Source organism: Citrus sinensis, chromosome 4 (assembly GCF_022201045.2).
Source record: "Citrus sinensis cultivar Valencia sweet orange chromosome 4, DVS_A1.0, whole genome shotgun sequence".
NCBI lineage: Eukaryota > Viridiplantae > Streptophyta > Magnoliopsida > Sapindales > Rutaceae > Citrus > Citrus sinensis.
In genome coordinates, this window is record NC_068559.1 from 25,737,799 (window position 1) to 25,760,696 (window position 22,898).

The 22,898-nt window shown below is 35.5% G+C and overlaps 5 protein-coding genes across 7 annotated transcripts; 4 read left to right on the forward strand and 1 right to left on the reverse strand.

Moving 5' to 3' along the window:
- Positions 1-356: 356 nt before the first annotated feature.
- LOC102622083 (GRAS family protein RAD1-like) lies at positions 357-2,584 on the forward strand. The gene has a single exon (XM_006484272.3). The coding sequence runs from the start codon at positions 369-371 to the stop codon at positions 1,878-1,880; it is 1,512 nt and encodes a 503-aa protein (XP_006484335.1). The 5' UTR covers positions 357-368; the 3' UTR covers positions 1,881-2,584.
- Positions 2,395-4,470, forward strand: LOC102611015 (hypothetical protein). Of its 2 annotated transcripts, none has more exons than XM_015531940.3 (6): positions 2,395-2,760; positions 2,899-3,036; positions 3,536-3,622; positions 3,760-3,807; positions 3,940-4,089; positions 4,246-4,470. In XM_015531940.3, the coding sequence occupies exons 1-5, from the start codon at positions 2,500-2,502 to the stop codon at positions 4,084-4,086; spliced, it is 681 nt and encodes a 226-aa protein (XP_015387426.1). In that variant the 5' UTR covers positions 2,395-2,499; the 3' UTR covers positions 4,087-4,089; positions 4,246-4,470. The 2 variants fall into 2 exon arrangements, with proteins under 2 accessions (XP_015387426.1, XP_006484021.1); XM_006483958.4 differs by having other exon boundaries at positions 2,397-2,760; positions 3,940-4,082.
- LOC102621800 (tryptamine 5-hydroxylase-like) lies at positions 4,408-7,528 on the reverse strand. Its single transcript, XM_015531938.3, has 2 exons — positions 6,383-7,528; positions 4,408-5,193 (listed from the first exon to the last, which is right to left on the reverse strand). Exons 1-2 carry the CDS (start codon positions 7,463-7,465, stop codon positions 4,570-4,572), a joined length of 1,707 nt encoding a protein of 568 aa, XP_015387424.1. The 5' UTR covers positions 7,466-7,528; the 3' UTR covers positions 4,408-4,569.
- A 9,320-nt stretch (positions 7,529-16,848) lies between these two features.
- LOC102610711 (small heat shock protein, chloroplastic-like) lies at positions 16,849-18,098 on the forward strand. The gene is made up of 2 exons (XM_006483957.4): positions 16,849-17,166; positions 17,271-18,098. The coding sequence occupies exons 1-2, from the start codon at positions 17,010-17,012 to the stop codon at positions 17,786-17,788; spliced, it is 675 nt and encodes a 224-aa protein (XP_006484020.1). The 5' UTR covers positions 16,849-17,009; the 3' UTR covers positions 17,789-18,098.
- A 142-nt stretch (positions 18,099-18,240) lies between these two features.
- On the forward strand, positions 18,241-22,675 carry LOC102610190 (protein WVD2-like 7). 2 transcript variants are annotated; one of them, XM_015531935.3, is made up of 10 exons: positions 18,241-18,830; positions 19,472-20,125; positions 20,210-20,530; positions 20,656-20,714; positions 20,799-20,873; positions 21,199-21,298; positions 21,390-21,461; positions 21,606-21,716; positions 21,846-21,953; positions 22,167-22,675. In XM_015531935.3, the coding sequence occupies exons 1-10, from the start codon at positions 18,762-18,764 to the stop codon at positions 22,500-22,502; spliced, it is 1,905 nt and encodes a 634-aa protein (XP_015387421.1). In that variant the 5' UTR covers positions 18,241-18,761; the 3' UTR covers positions 22,503-22,675. The 2 variants fall into 2 exon arrangements, with proteins under 2 accessions (XP_015387421.1, XP_006484018.1); XM_006483955.4 differs by having other exon boundaries at positions 18,243-18,830; positions 21,855-21,953.
- The last annotated feature ends 223 nt before the right edge of the window (positions 22,676-22,898 follow it).

The window sequence follows — 22,898 nt, forward strand, 5'->3', positions numbered from 1 at the left end:
AAGTAACCAGCATATTTGGAAAGAACTCTGTGCATCAAAAAATGACAGTCGCGTACGGATAAATCTTTCTAGAGCCTAGTGTGTGCCAAGATATTCAATTCCGAAGCGATAGGGATTCCATAAAAAAGTAAAATAAAAAAATGTTAAAGAATATACCTCGATTGCTCTATGCTTGCTTTGTTCTATGCTTGGTTGTCTAGTTCAGGCAAGACGCTTTTTTAAAATGATTTCTCTTAGCATAGTTTTTCATTTATTGATATGGCCTCGTTATATTCACCCAAAGAAGAAAACTCATTATATAAAGCCCTTGCGCAACACAGGGGTTCTTTCAACATTTCTATGGCAAAAAGCAATAGAAGGCTACTTTAATGGCGCCTGATTTCCAGTGGCGGCATGGATTGTGTCTTGATGATAAAAATAATGAGGTTATGGGCCTTGATCTCAACTACTCAGCCACGGCATGCTACCGGTGTTTCAATCTCTCCACCTTGGCAAACCATTCTTGCACCTGGTCCACTTCAGATGAAACACGAAACCATAAGAGGATAAAGAAGACATCAATGATTGATGAATCCAGTGGAAGTAGTAGTAGGCTCTGTAATAGCTTGAATAGCTTACCGAGACTCCAATTTCGTGATCATGTGTGGGTGTACACGCAGAGGTACTTGGCAATTGAGGCCATGGAAGAAGCAGCACTAGCCATGATGGCTGGCAAGGACACTGAAGTTAAGGAAGAAGGAAATGGAGATGGAATGAAACTAGTCCAACAGCTTATCGCCTGTGCTGAGGCAGTGGCTTGCCGTGACAAAGCTCATGCTTCGGCTTTACTATTAGAACTCAGGGTTAATGCCCTGGTCTTTGGAACATCATTTCAGCGAGTTGCTTCCTGCTTTGTTCAAGGACTTTCTGACCGCCTTGCTCTAGTTCAACCACTCGGAGCAGTTGGCGTAGTTGGCCCTGCAGCAAAATCAATGGCCATTACATCAGAGAGAGATGAATCCTTAAGCCTTTTTTATGAAATTTGCCCGCAAATCCAATTTGGTCATTTCGTAGCAAACGCATCAATACTGGAAGCCTTTGAGGGAGAGAGTTTAGTTCATGTTGTGGACTTGGGGATGACATTAGGCCTTCCCCATGGCCGCCAATGGCATAGTTTGATGCAAAGCCTAGTCAACCGTTCAGGGAAAGTTCCAAAACGCCTCAAAATAACTGGTGTTGGAAACTGCAGTGAACGCCTCGGAGAAATTGGAGATGAGTTAAAGCGCTATGCAGATGGCTTGAAGCTGAGTTTTGAATTTTTAGCCGTGGAAAAGAGCCTTGAAACCTTGCAAGCCAAAGATATCAACGTAGAAGATGGTGAGGTTCTTGTGATGAATAGCATTCTTGAGTTGCATTGTGTGGTAAAAGAAAGCCGAGGAGCATTGAACTCGGTTTTACAAAGATTACACCAACTATCACCAAAGGTGGTAATGCTAGTTGAGCAAGACTCCAGCCATAATGGACCATTCTTTCTAGGGAGGTTCATGGAGGCATTGCATTACTATTCAGCTATATTTGACTCACTAGACGCAATGCTACCAAAGTATGACACGAAACGAGCCAAGATAGAGCAGTTCTATTTTGCAGAGGAGATCAAGAACATAGTGAGCTGTGAGGGGCCAGCCAGGGTGGAGAGACATGAAAGGGTTGATCAATGGCGCAGACGCATGAGCCGTGCTGGGTTCCAATCAGTGCCTATTAAGATGCTAATGCAGGCCAAGCAGTGGCTAAGGAAAGTCCAAACATGCGAGGGTTACACCATCATTGAAGAGAAAGGGTGCTTGGTTCTGGGATGGAAATCAAAGCCCATTATTGCAGCTTCTTGCTGGAAATGTCCCTAATAAACTTGATAATTTAACTTTGGTTATTTGCAGCTCAATTACAACTTTGTGAAGTTTTCATGTTGATTAGTAATTCAAATAAAGAAGAACAGTCGAACGTTAGTGGCAAATTTAAAGACAGCCACGTACGTTAAACATTTTTTTTGGTTTTGTTAAGCAGCTGTAAGTATTGTGATTCTTATAGACAGTATTCTGATTCTTACATTAACCAGAGCTCAAACAATGAAATAGCAGCACAAATGAATGTGAATGTTAAGCAAGTGTATAGGCAAACAGATTAAACTAATTGTACAGCAAAAGCTCTCGATTAAGTAACCACCTTGGCTTCTCATTCCGTAATTTTTGGGTCAAACACCTTCAAAAGAACTTCAAATATCTTGTGTCGAAACGGCACCGCTTCATATGAGCGAAATTGAAATTGGTGACAATTTAGCCACTATGCATCTGCCACGTATATGGCGCACATTTATCTGAACTCTTAGTATCACAGTTGCGCCATATTCTTGTATCATGTGTGGATAAGAAAGACACACATCAGTACACAAACTCGGTTGGTTAACCCAAAACAAAGAGAGAGAGAAACAGAATTTGCAGAAGAAACACATAAACGGAAGTGGGTATGTCTCTAAACGCGCTGGTTCGACTTCCATTATCAAGTTCAAGAACGCACGAAGATGTGCTAGTCAAGCACTCGCCGTTTTCTTCAAGAACCACCCAGAAGCCTAATGGACGTGAGAGGCAACGACGGGTGTTAGTGGTGCAAGCTAAGGGCAAAAGGGGACTGCAAGCTCGTCAGTTTCAAAGGCCGCCGCCTCCTTCATTGCCCAAGATTGAAGACGATGGCAATCCTCGCTTTGTCATCTTCATTCGCATGGCCAATGTTTGTTCCCACATTCCTTCTCCTGTTTTCAGAAGCTGGCAGCACAGCAATAGATTTTGATTTTGATATGTATGCATATAATTCTTGTAATTTGGATTGGTTTCACGGATATCGTAAAATTCTTTACTTTTTGTGCAGGTTTATCTTTGGTACCCCCTTAGTATAATTACAGGTGGCACCACTGCCAAAATCATGGTTGCCGCCAAAGATAATTTCTTGGGGAAATATATCTACAAAGATACACTGGCTCGAAATCTTGCTGCAGTTATTTATCGAGTAAGTTCTGTTCTGCTTCAACTGATTTAATTTATAATTCATTTGATTTATAGTCTTGTAATTATTGATTAGGAGGAATACATGTTTCTTAATCTTTTTTAATCCCTTTTTCGTGACCAAAGTTTATTATCCCCTTTGCCCAAATTTAACTTTCAAGGAAACTTGTTATGCGTTACTCGAACACATAAAGGCAAATTTAGCTATTTATAAGTTGGGAGTCATTGTTGCTGTTTTGAGGTTTGTCATGCAGCTGTGGAGGCCTTCTAATGGCCATTTCAATTTTTAAGAAGGATTTGGAGAGCATCTTCTGTTTCCATCTGATCAACTTTAATTCTTAGAGCAGTATTCCATCTTTAGTCCAATTAGATTTAGAGCATAGAGCCCTCACTTTGAGTTGTCTTATGCTCAGTCGACATTGCTCTGTTTATCTTTGGTCTTTCCTGATCATTTTACATCTAGGTCCCATTCATAACTTCCTGCTTGCTTTTATTTCCAATAGGATGAGAAGGAGATACAGAAGACTGCATTCAAGCAATTTCGTGTATTGCAGTCAGCTACTGAGTTCAGATACGGATACAAGCTTGTTGTAATGCTCCTGTACCTTCTTAGCATTTTACATTTCACATGGATTTACTTCTTGCCATTAAAGCCTTGTATATACACCAAGGTGAACTGCGATATTACCTGTGCCTAAATCTTTATTTTTCTACCCCAATTATGCAGGAAAATGGCAATTTAAGAGCTGCTCTTTCTACTTCTGATGTGATTGAGGTAAGCGTTTGAGGGTTTCTGGATATTTTTTATTCTTCCCAATGTTATATATTTAGATTGTCCAAGGAGTTTTAGGTGGAAAACTCTGGTCAATAACGAGTAATATCCTTGTGCTCTTAATCCAATTTTCAGCTTCCAACACCGGACAAACTAAAAACTGTGCTTGATAAAGTGAAAGACTTCTTTGGTGATGCAAAAGAGTCTTTTGGGAAGATAACGGCACTAAATTCAACATCATCTGAGGAGTCTGAGGAAAATTCTAAGGAAAAGGCCAAGTAAGTTGTATGTATTTTGGTTTTTTGGTTATACTTGCAGAAATCAACATAGAATCGGCTGTCTTTATCATTATTTCTCAATTTAAAAGCAGTGGTTTCTATGGAGGTTGAGTATATTGGTTTTTTTTTTTTTTTTTGCCCATTTTCATTGACAAATGACAAGGATTTGAGAGTGAAGTTCGAGAAGCCAATTGAGAAGCGTTCTGATCATCAATAGTTGCACAGACACAGAGGCGGTGGAGACAAACACAGTGATTACTCGGTTTTGTTTGTAGACTACTAGATTTTGTTTATGGAACCCAATTTATGTTATATGTATAGCATCTAAATGCAAATTCAGCCTGCTTTGATCAGAAAATGAAATACCCGGTTTTACGTGGAGACTATACATTTTTGTTTTATCTTATTTCAAAGAGATTTATTATTGGAACAGCAAATACAAAACACACACATACATGGGGCTGCAGAAACTCATTTAGGCATCATTTCACTTGAATTCACGATCCTTGTTTGCTATTGGGAGAAGCAGCAGAGGAGATTTTTTCCTAGTAGCAAGCCCGAAAATCTCATGAAGATCCACGTCATCAGCCCCAACTCCTGGAGGCAAGGCCCAATCAAAATGATAGAGAAGTCGAGCCAGTGCAGTTTCTACAGTTGCCAAGCCAAAATTATAGCCAGGGCAACCTCTTCTCCCTCCTCCAAATGGTAGAAGCCTGAAATCTTGATCCTTAAAGTCTATGTTATTCTCGACAAACCTCTCAGGAATGTACTCGAGGGGATTTTCCCAGCTCTTAGGGTCTCTGCCAATGGCATAGCTGTTGATTAGGATTCGAGTCTTAGCCGGTATTTCATAGCCTTCGAGCACACATTTCTCCATGGACTCTCTGGGAACTAGTAAAGGGACTGTCGGGTGCAGTCTCATTGTCTCTTTAATCACAGCTTTCATGTAACGGAGCTGTTGGATATGGCTCTCGTTAACTTCTCCACTGCCGGAAGCAACTCTTCGAACTTCTTCTTGTGCTTTTTTCATCACTCTTGGGTGTCTAGCAAGCTCCGTCATCGTCCATTCCATTGTTGCTGCGGTGGTGTCAGTTCCCGCCATGAACATGTCCTGTACCACAGCATAAACACGAGGAGATTACGCTGCATGTGAACTTCACATTTGTTTAATTATTATTGTTATTATTTTTATGAAAGATCAAAGGAAACGTTATAATCTTCGTATGCAACGTTAACAAAGCAACCAAATGTCCAAAGTGCACGCTCGTGGGCAATATCCCATTCCCGCGTGATAATCCACAGCCGCAAAAGGTGCAAAATGATACAGTTTGGTATTTTATCCGGTGATTTATGACCTCAGCCCTAGTCGTTTGTATAAAAGAAAATCAAAGACCATAGTTTTGAAGAATACATCACTTTTAACTCCTATTCTTAATTTTAGTTTTATGCATGGTAAGCAAAGGGGTTTTGGAGATGAGATCTGGGACAACTAGGCAGAACTTAAAGTGTAAATGGCGAAACTATCAAGCTTGTTAAATGTTATTATCTACTATAAATAAAATGTTAAATGCCTTACAAATTGGTAAATAATAAAAAATATGTTATAACTTTGATCGTATAATTACAAATGAATGCTCTACCTAAAGCGGTTCTAACATAACCGGACCCAGAATATAAACATTATTTCATGCTATCGTCAGTTTAGTAAATAAAAAAAAAAACAAGGGCATAATATTTTTCAGTGGTCAGGCTTGAAAACGCCAACGATGAGAGAACTTTAAGTAAGGCATTTTAAAAATTTTAAAATCCTTTGGTTTCAAACATTTTAACAAACAAATGAACAAGGAAGGAGAAATCAACTTAATAAGCCATAAATAAAACTGCTGAAACTATCAACTCAACTTTAAATTATAAACTCTCTAGTTTGACTTTCTTTTTCGATATACGCGCGTGCATACTATACCAATATTGACTAGAGCCGCAGGAGAAGTAGAGACATCTGACGTTGTAAAGGACTTGTAATAATAGTAATATATAACTGACACTGTTAGGATACCGAAATATTAATTAATTTATAAATACATAACAACACCTCAACCCACTAACCACCCCCGCAGTAATAATTCAATTGAATATTAATTAATTTATTGCAGGCGAATTAATTGGAAACACAGTCATGCCAAACTCACTCACTTAGAGACTCACTGAGTTGATTGAAACTCGTGGTGACTCAAACAAGAGAGGAGGAGAAGAAGAAGGATAAGTAAGTAGTAAAGTATACTGTACATATATCTACATACCAGAACAAGAGCCTTGAGATTGTCATCGGTAATAGGCACCTCCAGGTCATCCCGTTGTTGCACTCTAAGCAAAACATCAATAAAATCACCATCGCCATCGACATCGCCATCCATTAATGATGAACCCCCCGAATCATCTGTTGCCTGCTTCCTGAAGAGGTGCTCACTGATAATCTCATCAATAGCAACTGTCAGGTCTTGCGTATTCTTCCTCAGCCTTCGCGTGTAGCCGCTGAGCGAGCTGAGCCAACCCCACTCGGGGAAAAAATCCCCAATACAAAACCCAGACAGCAACTCTTGACTCTCTGTAAAAACACTCGCCAAATTGTTGCTCTTTTTACCTTCCTCGTTCACGTACCTCATCCCAAAAGCTGCAAGGCACAGTATATCATTAGCTAACGTGAAAAACAGCTTGCTCATGTCTGTCACCGACCCGCACTGGCTTTTCACCGACGTTAACAGACGTTTCACTTCCTCATCCCGAACGGCCTGGAACGAGCCGACTCGTTTCGAGCTCAGTAACTCCGTGACGCATATCTTACGAACTTGGCGCCAGTAAGGCCCGTAAGAGGCGAAGGTGACGTCGGAGCATCCGAACGAGATGTACTGATCGGCGATCAGTTGTGGGCGGCTGGCGAAGACGTGGTCGTGGGTTTTGAGAACGAGTTTGGCGAGTTCCGATGAGGAGATCACTACGGTTGGGACTTGGCCGAGCTGGAGGTGAAAAATCGGACCCAGTTTGTCAGCGAGTGCAGCGAAGGTATGATGCGGCATGTCCGTGAGGAGATGAAGGTGACCGATTATGGGATACTTATTTGGCGGTGACGGTGGGGTGTTGGCGGCGGTGGCTGGCTGTGACCGCGACCGTGACAGTAACTTCCAGTATAGGAGAGTGATGATGGAGACTACGAATAGGGGCAAGAGGACTTGCGGGGTAAAACTGTCCATCATCTCTCGGCTTTGATTTTCCCTCTCTAGTTCTCTACTCTCTCTGGTAATGATGGTGCGAGTGCAAGCGCAACAACTGTGTAAGATGGAATCAAATGTGTAATCGCATTCGCTGTCTCTTACATCTACATGCATGTTTATGTACCCGACAAAATTAACTATTTTGACTGAAATGCCCTTTGTTTCTGAAGAGGGAAGTCAACACTGAGATTGATTTCATGTAACTTAGAATCTCTTTGCCCTTTGTTCATGATAGCGGGATTGTAAGTACATGTAACTTAGGCCCACTGAAATATCCTGGTTGCTTCCAGGCTTCCAGCTGTCTCTGAATAAAAACATCTAAAAATTTTACCGAGTATTCGCCATAATGTTGCGACTGTCTATCCCTCTTGTAAACTAAACTGTAGTTAGCCTTCCACAGATAAATTCCTCGGATTACGTTTTCAATGACGGTACCCTTCTAATACCTTATTCCATAGCTTGGTTGGGCACCTTCTTCTTTAGATAGTCTCAAACTAGCCGACGTAATAAGATGATGATGATGATGATAATAATAATTAAGAAATTTTGCTATTTAATGGTGAACGGCATTCCCCAAGTAGCGCAGTGATATACTTTATTATGGGAACAGGAACATGACTACACGAGTTAAATTTGATTTAGATTAATTCTTAATTGTAAATATTAGTAGATTTTAATTGTAAAAATATATTAATACTAGATTTTTTATTTAAATAATAAAATTTGTAGTTTTCATTTATTTACCTAGTTACTATTAGTAATGTTGTATGATATGTCATAAAACTTTATTCTAAATATCATATCTATTTTTTATAATATGATTCCTTTTTATCAAATCAAATTAAAAAGTGAAAGATTATTATTATTAAAGAAAAAAAGATTCCAAACCTTCCAAATAAATATTTAAATATGTTGATAGCTCTTTTGTTGAATTGGTTGACATCTTATTTATATAAAGTGAATCACCCATAATTATAGCTGTAAATTTAAAAAAAAAAAAGATTATTCTGTTAAAATCTATATATATAAAGTTGGGACTACAAGAGGTGATGTGACATCACTATTTCTCATCTTTGTATATTTTTTATTAACTAATAAATAGAGAAATTTTCTTTCAGATTTGTCTTTTCATCTTTTTATAATTAATTTGATTGTTATTATACAATAACAATTATGTAAAGGTTTTAATGAGTCATATTCTTTGCAATGAACATCCAAGGGGGAGTGTTATAAATTTATTAAAATAAATGTGGATGTTCATAACGTATTTCTCTTAATCTCCCCGTTATCTCCAATTACCAACCTTTAGCTTCCCTATAACTCCCATTATCTCACAAGGAATTATGATCCATAATTTTTCATTAATTTCATGGAGTGATTATATAACTATAAAATGAGAGCTCATCTTTTTGTTTTGTACACACACAATTAGAATGAATAAAATCACTCTATAATATATTCTCTCATTTTATTCTTTATCTTGCGTTTCTTCTTTATTAGTGTTGTTGGCTAATAGCTTTTTTTATTTTTTTTTTGTTTAAACCACCCGGTTTCCGACGACCGCATTGGATATTTCTACTACATTCAACATTTCTAACTTTTATTGGTTGATATACGTGTGAATGATAACACAATGCTCTGAGATATTTTTTTAATTATTAATGTTTGTTAATCTTTAAGTGTATATTAGAAATTATTGATCTTTATGTTTTAACATGTTTATGTTATTTTTCCATAATATTACAAATGTTGAGATCGTTGGAGCTGGTTGGAAAAAAAAAAGATATAAAAGTTCTAACAGATTAGTAAGTTGAATATAATTTGAAACTTATTAACAACTACAATAGGTATAAGATCTGTACACTTAACTATACACATTAATATATATATATAAATATATATATATATATATATATATATATTTAAAATTAACAAATAAATAATTAACTTTCATAAATAACATTAATTTTATAAGCCTGCCTCATCTTAAAAAAAACTTAATTCATATTTTTTATCAGTTTCATCAAGTGTAAAGTAAGAAAAAATAATAATACTAAATTCTTTTTTCAAAACCACGTGAAGTGCTGTTCTATTTCCTAATTTTAAATACAACTAAGACCCTATTTTAGATTGAGGATGCAGTAAAGTATTTGATAAATACTATTTATTATAATTTAAAGGTTAAATTAATTTAATTTTATATTTGTATGATTAAAAATTTTAATATATTGTTATTAATTTTGTTAAAATTATTATTTTTTATTTTATAATTATTTCAAAACTATTTTTTAATTTTAATATAATTCTTTTCACAACAATTATTTAAGAGCTACGGTCCATTTTCGAGGCCATGTGCGCTATTCAGGGGTTCAATTTTCAATTAATGGCTCCCAAAGACATTAAAAGTCAAAACTACCCTTACTTAGTGCTCACTGCTCACCCACTTGCTACTAATTGTTTATATATATATATATATATATATATATTATATTGAAAGCGTAAGCATCAATGGCTCCAAATCCCCAATTAATGGCTCCCAAAGACAGTCATAGGGGAAGGGTAAATCTTTTAATTAATTTCTGTATAATAAGAAATGAATTTTGAAATTATTAATTTGCATAAATTATAATCTATTTGCCGTTGTGGTTGGAGAGAAGTACCACATTTTTCATTTTCTTTACAGATGCCGTAACGAGATCTATGAACCACACATGATGAGGCAGCACTTATTACCTTTCAATAACAATTGTAAAGAGCCACTCGGGGCAAATGCTTTGTGTCAGACAATTGTTGGACCCGTATAAAACTATTAATGGTTTCCGTATTTTTTTAATTATTAAATATTTGAGTGAAAATAATTTTTAAAATTTAATATAAATTAATTTTAATAATAATTTAAATTATAAATGTCAATAATAACCTCATTTATTTTTTTCAATTATTAAATAATTAAGTAAAATCCGTTTTTAAAATTTAATAAAAACTAATCTCAATAATAATGTGATTTACAGTCTCATTTAATATGAGTTATAGTCTAATTATAACACACACACACACACATATATATATATATATATAATATAGGAAAATTATTAATTTACATGACATTAAAGAGGTGAGGCATATATAGATGATACATGATAGCGGATAGAGTGGCAGTAGCAAAAGATAATCTCTTTCTGCTGTGCGATACGATCCCTCAAAACAATTTCCTAGCTAGATTTTTTTTTTCAATTTAAACTAAAATGTATACATTTATCTTTTGGTTATTATTCGTGATACTTATCTTTTACTTAATGGTTGTTATTTTTAGTTTATCCCAAGGATTAAAGGTGCGTTTGGAATTGAAATTTGACAGCTGTAACTAGGGGTGGACATGAATTAGTTTGGATTGGGTTTTAAGTTAATCCAAACCAAACCATAAAAGTTTGGGTTTGACCCAAACCAATCCAAATATTTTCAACGCGACCCAACCCAAACCAACCCATTTGGGTTTTGTTTGAATTTTATTATCAAAATATTTTTATTTTGATAAATATAATTATATAATAATTATTAATGATTAAATTGATACTAGAATATGAAAAAAATAGTGGATAAAAATTATAAATAATAAATATTACAATAACTTAATCCTTAAATTAAAAAATACTAGAAAATTAAAATAAAGTTTAATCACAAAAATCATTAATTCTCAATAAATAAGAACGTAAACTCTAAAAATAAACTTCCACAAATATGACATCAACAGGTAAATTCAAAGAGAGAAAGAAAGAAAATAAATTATGTGAGTGCCATTTCGTTAAAATAATAAAAATTCTTTAACTAAAAAAATGTATTCTTTGACTTATAATTATTGAGATGATAATTTTCTATCAAATGATGGTTTTTTTTTTTTCAATAGGTTGATTGCTCATAAATTTCAGGATGGAGGATCAATGTCAATAAATCCCATCAAAATAAAAAACGGAGTATTATTTATGCTCCAGTATCAATATAGCACACAAAATGATAATTTTATTTATAATAAGGCTTTATAATTTCTGTCACAATAATATTTTATCAGTGGAAATATCATTTCTCATAATTATTAATTATTTCCTTCCAATGGGCTAGGTAACTATGCCCTCAAAAACCATCTCATCATTATTACTATAATTTTCCTTAATTTAAATACGAAAACAACAATATAGATTTAGTGTTTTTCTTATTGCTGTTAGAAACATAAAAGCGGTAATTACGTAAGTATAATATGAATTCATAAATTAAAAAAAAAAGATTTCATTTCATCAAACACTAATTTCATCTCATTTAATTATTTACAATAGCATTTATTTAATTCATATTTATTTTTACATGTTGCTTTCATTTTCTAACTGTTAACAATTGATCACGCTGTAAACAATTTAATAATGACTTTTCACTTATTTGTTTTTGTTTTCATTTATTTCATTTGACAAGTTTGAGTGTTGAAGTTTTATTCCTGGCCCATGGGTAAACCATACCCAACCCATAATGAAGTGTTTTTTTATATATAAAAAACTCACATTTAACCCATTTTCATAATTTACCCAACCCAAGCCATTTAATTTGGTTTGGGTTTGGGTAAACCCATGAGTTATGGGTTTATACTCACCCCTGGCTATAATTTAAAAGTTATAGTACTAAAGTGTTTGGTAAACACTAACTGCTGTAGTTTGAAATGTATGTTGATATAATTTTTTATTTGTATGATAGAAAATCTATTATATTTTTAATAATTTTATTAAAATTATTATTAAAATTTTATATTTATTATTTAAATTTTATATTTATTATATATTATTAACTTTTATTTTATGCTTATAATTTTTTTTTTATAATAACTATAACTTAAAAACTACATTATCTCAATCTCAAACAGACCATAAGGATATTCTACTCCAGTTCAAGTATCAACTATAGGGTAATTTTTGGATACCTCCCCTGAGGTTTGGCCTCACTACACTTAGAGAAGAATTTTGGATATATTGACATATAGCACCCCTAACGTGTATAATCGTTCAGGTGCCGTTTGGCAATTAAGGGCAATAAAGTAATTAATCAATTAAAAAAAGAAAAAATTCAGTAAAAAACCCAATCTTTTCCTCTTTTCTTTTTCATCAACAGCCTCAACCATCATCACCCACTCCAAACCACCATTGCTACCTTCCACCCCTAACCACCACAATCACTACTAATCGTAACCCCTAGAGACCACCATACAAGCACAAAACCCAACCGCCGCCGTCTTAGTTAACTTTCAAAACCCTTGACAATGTTGCTAGCCAACACTCATGAATCGTAGCACCATCGCTGCCCGCCAGCAAACCCCAAGCCACAGTTGTTCCTTTCCTCCCAACTTGCCGACACTCTGCCTACGCCAAGTAGGGATGGCAATGGGCACCGTCCGCAGTGGGTTTGCCATTACCAAATCCAAACCGGCACAAAATTTAAATTACCAAACCCACCCGCAACCCGCAGCGGGTTTTAACAATTACCAAACCCACAATGGTATCAGACGGATTTTTTGCGGGTTTCCATATTTAAAATCACAAATGTTTAATATATAAATTTATAATAATAACCTCAAATTTCATATAACATACTCAATTTTATATTTAAACAATGTAAATGAAAAATTAAAATTTCCACATCAATTCAACGCAAATTCTCAAATTTAAGTATAAATTACACAAATCTATTTAAAAAACACAAACTAGTATCTAAAAATAATAATTACATTTCATATTATCATTTAAAACAAGTTCCAGGAGAAGATATTCATTTCATTCACCACCATAAGCACCCATACAACACAATGCCTATAATAATAATTAAGATTAATATTTTCAAATACTAATTCGAAGGGAAATGCCTTTAGTTTTCTTTAGGTTATGACTTTAGAATAGGAGATGAGCCACATACACAACTTTGAGCCTTTGGCTATTTGGTAATTTGATTAATGACATTATTTTCTTTAAATATTTTTAGATTAAAATTAAATTAAAAATATTCGGAAAAAATATTGCGGGTTTGGTGGATATCCATGCGGGTATCCGCCGGATATAAGGTTAATACCAAACCCACCCGCATCCATGTGCGAGTTTTAATTTATAATACTAAACCCGCCCGCAACGGGTAAAATTACCCGCAATGAGCGGATTTTGGCGGGTGATTTTGAGCGGGTTTGCGGGTTTGCGGGTACAATTGCCATCCCTAACGCCAAGGCATAAAAACAGCCGCATCCCAACTTCCTTTTTGTTGTTTAATTTTTCCATAGTTTTCTTCTTTTTTTTTTCTTTTTCTTTTTGTGTTTATTTTGTTGTTGTCATTGATGCTGGAGTTGGAGTTAGTGTTGCTAATTTTGGCGTTAGTTTCTTGGCCAATTATCAAAATTATAACTCTCAAAACTTTACCTTGATTCACGCCATGGAGCTTTATAAGGTGCTAATTCAGATTCAAACTGATTTTGTGAAATTAAAGAGCGCGTATTCTGGGGAATTGCATTCACGGGGATTTAATTTGGAGTCCAATTAATTGAATTTGAAGAGAAGCATGTCGACTTTGGATTCAAATGGGCTCGATTTGAAGGGAAGTATATTTGGATTCGAATGGTTGAATTGGGAATTAGATGAGGATGATGGCAGACAAAACTGAAATTTTTGTGGTAATCTTAATAGGTTGAGGATGTTGAGGAAAGAAATTTTTTAAAGCAATTTTTGGTTGTATTTGAATAATAAAAAGAAAACGTTATTTTACTTTAGTTTAATTTCTAAGAAAATTTTAAGAAAAAGCAAAAGAAAGTAATAAAATGAATGTTTCATTATATTTGTTAATTTGGATTTTGTTATTAAAAAAATTTCCTATTTTGGTTGGTTTAAGCCATTTTTTTTTTAATTTGTCAGATCTTATCTAATTCGTGGGTATTTTAGTACTTTCAAAGTCAATGAACGGTCAAACTTAACAGTCATACACATCAAGAGTGCTATCTGTCAATATATTCATAGTTTCTCTCTAAGGTGTGATGAATTTTATTCTACTCCGGCACCTTCCGTTCAAGTGTCAATGTTTAAATTGGTATTCTGAAACACGGGTGCATTTGCAGCAATCAAAGCGGCACGCGTAACAATGTGTCAGCAGATAATTACTCAGCATGATTTTAATGACGCTCGCGTGCCGTACAGCATTGAATTAATGCAGAGAAAGAGGTTGGGTAAGATCGATTGTGTGCATTTCGAGGAATTGATGTTACAGGTCTTACCAAACTACAATCATGTCGTATTTGGTTCAAAACTACATGGGTAAGATCGACTCGTGTTCTCTCCAGGGGAATAACGTAACTAGTCAATGCTCGAGTAATTCCGGCACCGTAGACATTGATTGACATTGTGGCTTCTTGAGATATTAGATTATACACGGCAACGGCAGGAAGAGGTTTCCGCTCTGTGCATGTAATTTGTCAACAAAACACACTTGCTGTCGCGGGACATTTTTGCTTTTACCTGATTCATTTCAAGAGAAATTGCATGTTTCCATACGCATACGCAATAGTGTGCGTAAATACAATTGATTAAATTATACATACAAACGCACGTGCATGAAAAATGCATGCATTCTAGATTCTGGAAATTAGAAACTCATAAGATAAGGGGTGGCGCGCAAGCATCACCATGCATGTGAAACTTTTTTTTTTTTCTTCCCTGATGTCAAGTGTCCATGTCATGGGCAATAGAAATTCTACAATACACGAACTGGTTATTTGTATTACCAAGTTCGTCATACAACGAATAAATTATATTATGACGTGTGTATTTATTGTAAAAAAATTACCAAACAAGCAGTGGTTGTAATAAGTCTAATTCCACATCGTACATGTACTAGTTATTCGTATTACATTGAGGTAGGTAGTACCCAACGAAATCCACAAGTCGGGCGCACCAGTGCAGTTTCTACTGTTGCTAGTCCAAAGTTATGATAAAACGCTCGCCTACACTCACCCATGACCGAAAACAAATCGTTAAGTTTAAGGATGCATCATTTTAATTCTTCTAACTTCCATTTCTATATATATATATATATATATATATATTATAATAAAATGCATTTGTCCAATATGTTTTGCAGTTATGGTAATTTCATTTATGTGTTTTGTATTCAAACTGGCCCATTCACCATACGGGTTGAGATTCTACACCATCTTGTGGCAAGTCATGTTCGCATTTCTAGACAGCACCACGATGAACATTTTTTTCTATACACGTTATTATCACCGGAAGAAACAGTCTAAGAGAGTTGCAAGTGTGCTGTAACCAAACGGTGCCGTCTACTTGTCCGGTTGTCCCACAAAATTTGCTCCCATGGGCCGTACACTGAAAAGTAAGAAATAGGGGTGGGTGTTTCGGTTTTTGATTAAGTTTTTGGTACGGGTTGTAATCCGTTCGGGTTAAAAGAATTCGACCCAAACGGTTTGAAAAGTTATTTTTGTTTGGTGTGGTTCAATTTCAAATTCAGTTCGGTCCGATTCAATTTCAAATTTTAGTTTGGGTTCAGTTTCAAATTTCGGATTTAATTACGATTTGGGTCTGTAATTTCTGAGTTAAAAAAATTCATAACAACTTAAATCATTTGGTAAAATTTGCTTCTATTTGTGGCGAACCAAGCATTAACACTATCCTACCATAATTTGTTACAAGTACTAAAAACATAACATCTTTTAACAAGACATCAATACAAATTATAGACAAAACAGGCAAAGTCCCAACAAATAAACCCAAAATTTTGTCTGAACTGTAGAGCATAATATTTAATTAATTCATACATGGAAATTTCATCATACCCCACTAAATTTGACTCCCTTTTTTTGTCCATTTTCTTCTTTTTGTATGGTAGCTAGCTTGCTTCAAAAGACACAAGTTTGCTCTGCCACTAACATCACTCTCGTAGGGTGCGTTTGGGATTGAGGTGATGTAGCTTTTAAGCTACAGTTGCTGTGAAAAAAAAGTTGTAATTATGAAACAAAAGTTAATAATATATAGTAAATATAAATTTTAAATAATAATTTTGATAAAATTATTAAAGATATAATAAATTTTATATTATACAAGTGAAAAATCATATCAACATAGCTTAAAAGCTACAGCAGCTAGTGTTTACCAAATACTTTAGTGCTGTAGCTTTTAAGCTACAACTGCCCAACATCAATCCCAAACGCACCCGTAATCAACTCCATTGCTCCAAGCTGCAATCATATTTAAACATATATTTTTTCAAATTAATCTTATAATAAAAGTATTTTATTGATTGGGTGAAACAAAGAAATAAAAAGAACATGCTTATCGAAGCCCGAAATAAATTTTGAGTTCGATTCGGTTCGAAATAAATTTTAGATTCGGTACCCAAACGCCCACCCTCACAGTAGTGACGAACCTTATCTGGAGATTGGATTTTTTTTTTTTTGCCTTTTTCTCGGAGAAATCTAGAAACAGGGTACCCTCCACATACATCCAATTCTTCCATTCTAGAGTTTCTTCCCCTCTCTTTATATAACACCCAGTAAATGGATATTATTGGCATTGCAATCAAATTAGAAAGCTCACAAAATTAATTTCATACATTCGAATCGATACAACCATAGAAAATGTCACAAGCACTTTCCAATTTTATAGGCATCTCAGTCAAGGCCCAGGCAGCTACCGGAGAAAGCAGAAGAGACAATTTTGACCATTTGCAACGAGCCAACAGCAAGCACCATCAGCCCCAATCCAAGAAACGAGTTGCCCCTGTTCCACCAGTAGGTACTTATTTAACATCATCTTTGTATCTTATCCATTCATGAATCTTGAAATGATACCAAAGAACTTATTGACTGATATGTTATTTATTTTTAATTAATTTTCAGGGTTATGGGACAGGTTTCCTACAGCAAGAACAGTGCAGCAGATGATGGAGACAATGGAGAGGATGTTGGAGGAGCCATTCGCTTACTCGGGGACATGGCCATCGCCTTTGCCAAGCGAGACAGGAGGGTTTAACAGCAGAGGAAGAACTCCGTGGGAGATAAAAGAGGGGGAGAATGAGTACACGATGAGATTTGACATGCCCGGCATGACTAAACAAGACGTTAAGGTCTGGGTTGAAGAGAAAATGTTGGTTGTCAAAGCTCAAAAAGTACCCAAAAACAAAAAGAAAGAAACCCAAGTGAACACTAATAATAATAATAATGGCAATGGCGAAGCTGATGAAGAAGAAGGAGACTGGTCTGCTAAAAGTTATGGGAGGTACAGCAGCAGGATTGCATTGCCTGAGAATGTTCAGTTTGACAAGATTACAGCTGAGGTTAAAGATGGGGTTTTGTATGTAACCATACCTAAGCCTAGTCATAATAATGGTAGAATTTTGGATATCAACGTCCAATAATATGACCAATGGTTCCGAAGTGGTGTTTGCTTTTCTGTCTTTGTTTTTGAAATTATTTTCGGTATGAATCTGAGCTGTTTGATAGATAGAAATAAATGTCTACAGATGTGGCGACGAACGAAGTATTTTATGTAGTGCATGTTCCACCACGGTCACAATTTTATGCTAGCATTAGGTTAAGATTAGATGGAGAGAATAGTGGCTATTACTGGCTATTTTGATTGATTGACCAAATTTTGTGGCCGTATACGTGCCAATTGCTGTAGATACTAGCCGTTGCCAAGAATGCTTTATTTGGTTTGAGAGAACATCTCCTTTTCCAATCGCTCAAATTCAAATTGGAGGGCAAATAAAACAAATATAATAAAGAGATTGATTCTCTCGATCTAACGACTCCACGTATCATTGACTGCCTTGACATGTAAATGTCTCATATTAAAAAAGAAAAGAAAAGAAAAATTAAAAGCTGCAGAGATGGAACTAGACGTTGGGAAAAGCATTAAAGGTTCCCCCAACCCACAATTTAACAAGATGAAATGCAATAAATCTTTGAATCTTTTTGAGGAAGGAATATACACATTATGAATTTATGATAAAAAAATCAGCATTCACCAAGGAGTCAATCTCTTGTAGGGAATATACACATTATAAGTGTAAAAGCCTGCGCTTTAAAGGCTAAAAAAGAAGCTGCCCACCCAAAAAAAAAAAAAAAAGGCTTACTTTTTTGGTTCAGTATCAGTCATCTCTGTCTCTGTTTTGCTTTGGTTTTGTGGAGTTGAAATGGACCCATAAGAGAGCCTGAGAGAGTCTGTTTCAAATTTGAAAGACAGTATACTGAGCGAACTCACTTCTGAGTTCTTTTGATTGTCTGCGAGCAGAGAAGCAAGAGTGGCTGGCCGCTGTATATCAGTAGTAAGCAAGAAGATAAGAACAAGAAAGGAAGGGTTGTTCTTTCTGAGAGGGTGGAAATTAAATGGGTGAATCAGCAGTGCTTTTGAGATCTTTTTCTCATCCATCTGATGCCTCTCGTGAGGTCAGGGAGGTCAGTTCTTGAAACTTAATCAATTTTTGCGTTTCTGTTTTGGTGTTAAGTTATTGAGATGCTTTTGATGTGTCGTGTTTCTTTAGATATGATCCAAGATTAGGTCTTTATTATATATTTTGTACTTTTGTTTTTGCCATTAAAGCTCTTTTTGGCTGCTGATAAATGTTTGAAAGTGTCAATATAAAGTAACTAATACTTTCCAAGAATTAAGCAAGAATTTTTTATTCCTTTAATAATTTGTATGTTTCTGGATTTTTTTTCCCCTGTCGCGTATCCTTTAATGATGTTCTTTTTTTTTTTCGTATAGAATCTTTTTTTCATGCACATCTTGTGGGTAAAGTGTCCAAATTCTTATGTTATTTAGTATTATGGCAGTAGGCTACTTGATAGGGTGCCCGGTGTTATTGCTATTTATTTATATTCTTCTTTAGTCAGAAATCTTGAATTGGAATTCCTTTACAATTGTGTTTTGGCATGTATTTAGATACATTTATGGGAAATTTAGGGTTTATTAACTTTGAACAACTTAGTAAGGATAATTGGAGGTTAAAAAGAGTGTTAGTATTTCTCTGAAACCTATTATTGTAGGACTTTAAAGAACTTGGATATGAAACTCAATATGTAATTCTTCATCACAGGGTGATCCTATTCGTGCCCTTACAGAATCAATATCTTTTGGGAGATTCATGCCAGAATCTCTGGCTTGGGAAAAATGGTCAACGTTTTCTCACAATCGTTACTTAGAAGAAGTAGAGAGGTTTTCCAAACCAGGTACTGTTGCTGAGAAGAAAGCGTATTTTGAGGCTCATTACAAGAAAAAGGCTGCCATGAAAGCAGCAGCAGCGGTTGAGGAAGCAAATGGAGCTGCTAATGAAATTCCTGGGCTAAAAACTACAACTGAAATTTTAGATAACTCTCCCACAGATACAGACTCAGCAAAAGAGAACAGGCATATGGCCATCAAAGAACAAAAAGAGCAACGCTTTTCCCATACTTGTGCTGACTCTCACATGGATACTGTGACCGCAGATGAGATCAGCCATGTGGTTGCTGATGACTTTTTGAAAAGTGAAAGCCCAAATGCTGAGGTTGCTCCTACCGAAGCAAATGTATGCTATTCTATCAATACAGAATATGATTTGGGAGATGCTGACCTAAAAAAAGGTGAATCTGTAATAGAATATGCTGTCAATGTGGAGAACCCAACTCAAGATGATAATTTAAAGCAGCTTCAGAATCCGGATTGCCACTACAAGATTGAAGCCAGTTCTCTTGAAAGAATGCCCAATAAGGTTACATGCCTAGTGACGCCATGTATTTTCTTTTATCCTTGATAACTTTATTTTATTATGATTTCAATTGTTTTCAACATTCAGGAAGTTGCTGATGAGGAAAATTCAGCTTCATCAAGCAAGAAAAAGCTGGCTAGCTGTTCGTCAAAGTTACCATCTGAAAGTGGATTATCCAGTTTTGTATCTTATAAAACCAATCACGCATCTTCCTTACCAGCAGCCAGAAATGTAAACAATATTACTGCTAGCAATGAGGAGGCTGTAGGAGACTCAAATGGGAAAAAGAGAGTAGTTCCTAAATCTCTCCAGAAATCGTTCATTTTCAGTCCTCGTACTATTGAAACCAGCAAAGCTTCCCTCAAAAAGCCAAAAGACAGTTCAACTCCTATTCGAACCCCAACAAGAGTAAATCTTTTCCCTTTACAAGCTCATTAATCAAATCCATGCACTGACAACATTTTCAAGTATGCTCAAGTCTTATGAAGAAAGTTTTGTTAATAACCAAGATCTTTTTCGTTTACAAACTGTAGGCTTCTGTTAATGGGATATCAATGCACCTTTCCAAACTTTTCCAGTCAGAAGATAAAAGGTAGAAATTGTCTCAAACAACTGAAAAGATTCTTGCTACATGTGTAAAACATTTTCACTGATCCGACCAGAATACCTGTTGCAGGAGTAAAATAGCAGTCAGTTCGTCAGTCTCAGGAGGGATAACTGAAGCTGGGAGACTGCAATCTCCTTCCCCAGAGTGAGTGTTCTTCCTACTTCAGTTTCTTAGAAGAATAGCTTCGCATATGGCTGGTACAGGCCTACATTAATCATGATATTGCTACCTGTTTACCTTTCAGACTAGATATTTTACTTAAATGCAAATCTCATTGCTTTCATATAAAAGCAACAAAACGAATTTTGGAGGTCATTATAATTGAATTCTCATTGGATAAAATTTATACACTGCTATTGACTCTCCTTCATAAGGGGATTGAATAACCATTATCTGCGTCATACAAGTCCTGGATGACATTTTAGATGGAAACTTCTAAGTGCTGCTTTCGCTAATTGTGTGGCAACAGCTTGAAATCTTCAACCTCGAACGGAAGCAAAAGACGATCTCCATTTATATCCTCTCCTTTTAGCTTCAGGAGTGAAGAAAGGGTAGCAAAACAGAAAGAGGCAAGAATGGAACACTTTTGTAATTTTAACTCCCTTGTTATAGTTGTAATATTCAAGCTCTGATACCTTCTTCTTGATTGCTTTTTGCCAGTTCTTTCAGAAGCTGGAAGAAAAAAACAAAGCAAAAGAAGCAGAAAAGGGTCAATTGGAAAGAAGATCAAAGGTATATTTCTCATAAGCTAATGTGGTGCTGCTACATTTATCTTTAGAGAGCTGTTATTGAAGGAAAAAATTGCAATGGAAAATAGGGCTTTCCTCTTTTTTGGGGTTGTGATAAGTTATTCTTTGTTCGCTTCATTTTATTCAGGATAAAGCACAGTGTGATATTAAAAAAGTGCAGCAGAGTACCAGCTTCGAGGCTAAACAGAACAAGGATTTGTGTTGTGGATCTCACTTGCCAAATGCTCATATGAAGAAGGTTCGAAGGTTCTTTTTTCTGTTTTCTTAATTCAGTGCATTAAAATATCTAATAACATGCATTACTACGCTTTCATTTCTCTTATGACCTTTGCCACTCTGTAAAGTTACCCTTCCCTTCTATGTTAAGAAATTGCAGGAGAAAGCAGAGCATGACATTAAAAAACTTCGGCAGAGTACTGGCTTCAAATCTATATCATCTGCAAATTGTCCACTTACAACTAAGCAGATAAAGAAGGTTCAGACATTCAACAATTTTTTTTTTATTTTTTTACCTTTTACGGTGATGCCAATAAATCATAATTGATTAAAAGATGAATTAAACTTCAGAACCACTGAACGAGATATAGTTTGGAATGGTTTAGCCATGCAATCAAATTTATAAATAACCAGTACTAATACCATAATTCATTTTACTGGATGTTATAATGTGAAAACTCATGCCTTGCAGAAGCCACTTTGTCAGCCTTGTTCACCAAAGCTCAGAGGGAAGCCAAGGCCAACTCCAACTGTTGTCTTGGATTCAAGCTCTCGGCCTCCCAGGAAGCCTTCGGTTAATACTGAGAGCTCCAAGACTTGCTCAGTCACTTCCCTGCCAAAACTTGGAAGGAGGCCAACTTCAAACACAGTCCAGGATGCACATGCACGACCACTGTGGAGGTCTTCAATGAATACTGGAACCTTTAAGCGCACTATAGATAAAAATAATGAAAGCACAAATCGATCAGTCACTTCACTACCAAAGAAGAATGCACGTGAGAATGCTTCTCCCAATATCCAGGTTTGAGTTTCCTAGGCCACCTGATTGATCCAGTTGCTGGCCACCACTGAGGCATATATGTAAATTAGGAAAAATTATTTTTCTGCAATGGCAACATATGTATGAGGCGTGGAGATAGTCAATTTTACAATAAAGCATTTTATAAAATGGTCATTTTATAAAATATTTTAATTGGTCATTTTCATAATGCTTCTTTCGGTTGGCCTTAAATGCAATCCTTCTTTGAAAGACATAACGCGTGCTTTGAAGGCTATCAATGTGCATGCCTTCCGCTGATGATTGCTATGGATGACGTTGATGAGGTTTACCGATTTATATTTGTCTTTTGTTTTAGTAATTACCTTTAATTGTCCTGTAAGTCTGATGATGGGCTTTTGTGAGAGTATTAGAGGGTTATTAGGA

Bases quoted from the DNA above. Each gene is read 5' to 3' on its own strand.
- LOC102622083 (XM_006484272.3), top strand. From the start codon at position 369: ATGGCGCCTGATTTCCAGTGGCGGCATGGATTGTGTCTTGATGATAAA.
- LOC102611015 (XM_006483958.4), top strand. From the start codon at position 2,500: ATGTCTCTAAACGCGCTGGTTCGACTTCCATTATCAAGTTCAAGAACG. The intron at 3,037-3,535 runs GTAAGTTCTGTT...TATTTCCAATAG, and splicing joins TTGCTGCAGTTATTTATCGA to GATGAGAAGGAGATACAGAA. The intron at 3,808-3,939 runs GTAAGCGTTTGA...TCCAATTTTCAG, and splicing joins CTACTTCTGATGTGATTGAG to CTTCCAACACCGGACAAACT.
- LOC102610190 (XM_015531935.3), top strand. From the start codon at position 18,762: ATGGGTGAATCAGCAGTGCTTTTGAGATCTTTTTCTCATCCATCTGAT. The intron at 21,462-21,605 runs GTATATTTCTCA...CATTTTATTCAG, and splicing joins AATTGGAAAGAAGATCAAAG to GATAAAGCACAGTGTGATAT. The intron at 21,717-21,845 runs GTTCGAAGGTTC...TTCTATGTTAAG, and splicing joins CAAATGCTCATATGAAGAAG to AAATTGCAGGAGAAAGCAGA.
- LOC102621800 (XM_015531938.3), bottom strand. From the start codon at position 7,465: ATGCATGTAGATGTAAGAGACAGCGAATGCGATTACACATTTGATTCC. The intron at 5,194-6,382 runs GTATGTAGATAT...GCTGTGGTACAG, and splicing joins ATCTCAAGGCTCTTGTTCTG to GACATGTTCATGGCGGGAAC.
- LOC102610711 (XM_006483957.4), top strand. From the start codon at position 17,010: ATGTCACAAGCACTTTCCAATTTTATAGGCATCTCAGTCAAGGCCCAG. The intron at 17,167-17,270 runs GTACTTATTTAA...ATTAATTTTCAG, and splicing joins TGCCCCTGTTCCACCAGTAG to GGTTATGGGACAGGTTTCCT.